This window comes from Parasteatoda tepidariorum, chromosome 6, assembly GCF_043381705.1.
Source record: "Parasteatoda tepidariorum isolate YZ-2023 chromosome 6, CAS_Ptep_4.0, whole genome shotgun sequence".
NCBI lineage: Eukaryota > Metazoa > Arthropoda > Arachnida > Araneae > Theridiidae > Parasteatoda > Parasteatoda tepidariorum.
Window position 1 is genome coordinate 20568820 of NC_092209.1, and position 2496 is coordinate 20571315.

At 25.8% G+C, this 2496-nt stretch overlaps 1 protein-coding gene across 1 annotated transcript in view; it reads left to right on the plus strand.

Annotated features, from left to right (window-relative positions):
• Window positions 1–2496, plus strand: part of LOC107443230 (uncharacterized) — a gene marked incomplete at its 5' end in the record, with an annotated part of 9046 nt that extends 6550 nt beyond the window's left edge. Inside the window, 2 exon segments of the mRNA XM_071181733.1 lie at window positions 595–679; window positions 2356–2496. Coding sequence (XP_071037834.1) covers window positions 595–679; window positions 2356–2496 — 226 coding nt within the window.

Sequence of the window (2496 nt, forward strand, 5' to 3'; positions counted from 1 at the left end):
TTTTTTTTTTTTTTTTTTTTTTTTTTTTTTTTTTTTTTTTTTTTTTTTTTTTAATATCTTACATTTGTCCTCAATGCATCAGCAAGTTATATTTTATTGTGTTACATTTTATTACTCTAAATTAACTAAAATGTTTCAAATAATTAGTATCAAAAAGAAGGGTACTTTTAACTACCCTTCTTTTTGATATGTCTAAAACTTAGGAATCATATTTTGCTAGAATTTTTCTCTGACATCCAGTCAATTGATAAGTACTGATTAAATAAAAGTCATTTTGCTAAAGGGGATATATTTTTCTAGGAAAAAAGATTCAAATTTTGCTTAAAAATGAAGTTTTAAATTTTGTTTTTGATTTTTAACTATTCTTGATGTATGTATTTTGTGTAACTTTATTCATATTTAATGGTTACACTCTTAAAAAATACATTTGAAAAGGTCCGCCAAAGATTTTGTTTTCCCAAACTACCACTGGCTTGAAGGGTAACATATGATCGTGATTTTACTATGACTGTATGATTTAATTATTAGATTTATTTTTGAAAATTTTAATTTCTGAGTGATGAGTTTTTTAACATTTTCATTTTAGGGTTTGTCGTCTGATAGTGATGATCAAGGAAAAGCTTTTGGGATATATTCATATAATTTGAAAGGATATCCGGTGCAATATTTTCCTGTTCAGGTAAGTTAGAAGTGTACTTAAAATGAATTCGGTATTTAAAACAAAGATGATTTTTATAATTCATGAAATTGTTACATTCGATTAATTTTATATAAAATTTAACGTTACTTTTAATGTCTTAATAGTTATAATTTATTTTTAAATTTAATTTTAAAATATTCCTGAACGCTTTTCTTTTTTTACCCAAGTTAGAGGAAAGTGTACTAAAAAAAATGTCTTTTTCAAATTATTTAAAAGATATTTAACTTTCACTTTAACTATGAATTATTAATGTTTTAATTATTAATTTATTGTTCAAAGATAATATTGATTGGTTAATGATTATACTAAAAACAGTAATATACTTTGTTACATTTGACTGAAATTATAAATTTTATCTTTTAAAAAATATAATTTTTCAGAGAGGTATATCTTCTCAGGTAAACATGTGTATCACGATTCTGTTCTGTCTCTCTGACTGAACTAAATATAATGCTGTTTGTCAAACTCTCTTAATGTACCAAGCAAATTAATGTTGTACTGAGCATAAAACATTCATTGATATTAGTACAATAATGCCCATTCCATCAGGGGTTCTATTAAACTTAAGTTCTCCATAATATACTGTTAATATTAATGTTTTTCATTTCATAATTATTCTGCCCATGGTGGGCCTTGGCTTTCTTTAGAAGATTATTTAGTCCATTGTCTTCTAATTCTTTACCTTCAGTTCTCTCTTTTAGGAGATTAGTTTTTGAATAAGATAAAAAGGCATTACATTTTTCTGTTTTAACTTGGTACATAAAATTATGATTTTTGCTAAAAATCAAATTTTTATTAATTTGTTCCTTTTGCAAAATTTATAATTTCATGACTATTACTTAACATATTGAATGTTTCAAAAATGACCTACAGTTAGAAAATTATGTTTTAAAAAAAGTAAAAAAATATAAATCTACAGTTTGCTTAAAAAACCTAAAAACTTATTGTTAAATAAGTTTCAAAATCACTCAAAAAATTCAACAGATTGCACTGTTAAGTGAAATTGTAAAAGAAAAAATTTTTGAAGTAGCTACTAACTGCAGTAACAACTTGCTGCAATCTGAGGTGAAAATTTACTGAAGGATATACAAATAAACTTAGCAGGAATAAATTTCTTGTTTAATAAACAGAATGCAGCACACCCTGTATGTGTCCCCTTCCTTTTTCCCCACTCTCAGTAATTTTTGTGACATTAGTTTATAATTAATATAAGCATATTGAAATTATTTTTTTACCTATATTCAAATGTTTTTATTGTTGATATCATTCATTTTAGAATAAATTTAATCAGCCATTCAAATTTGTGGAGTTACGGATTCTCTCAAATCATGGAAATTCAGAATATACCTGCCTTTACAGATTCAGAGTCCATGGAATAATTGCCAAANAGAAAAAATTTTTGAAATAGCTACTAACTGCAGTAACAACTTGCTGCAATCTGAGGTGAAAATTTACTGAGGGATATACAAATAAACTTAGCAGGAATAAATTTCTTGTTTAATAAGCAGAATGCAGCACACCCTGTATGTGCCCCCTTCCTTTTTCCCCCCTCTCAGTAATTTTTGTGACATCTAGTTTATAATTAATATAAGCATATTGAAATTATTTTTTTACCTATATTCAGATGTTTTTATTGTTGATATCATTCATTTTAGAATGAATTTAATCAGCCATTCAAATTTGTGGAGTTAAGGATTCTCTCAAATCATGGAAATTCAGAATATACCTGCCTTTACAGATTCAGAGTCCATGGAATAATTGCCAAACAAACTTCTGATATGATAGTTGTTTTTTAA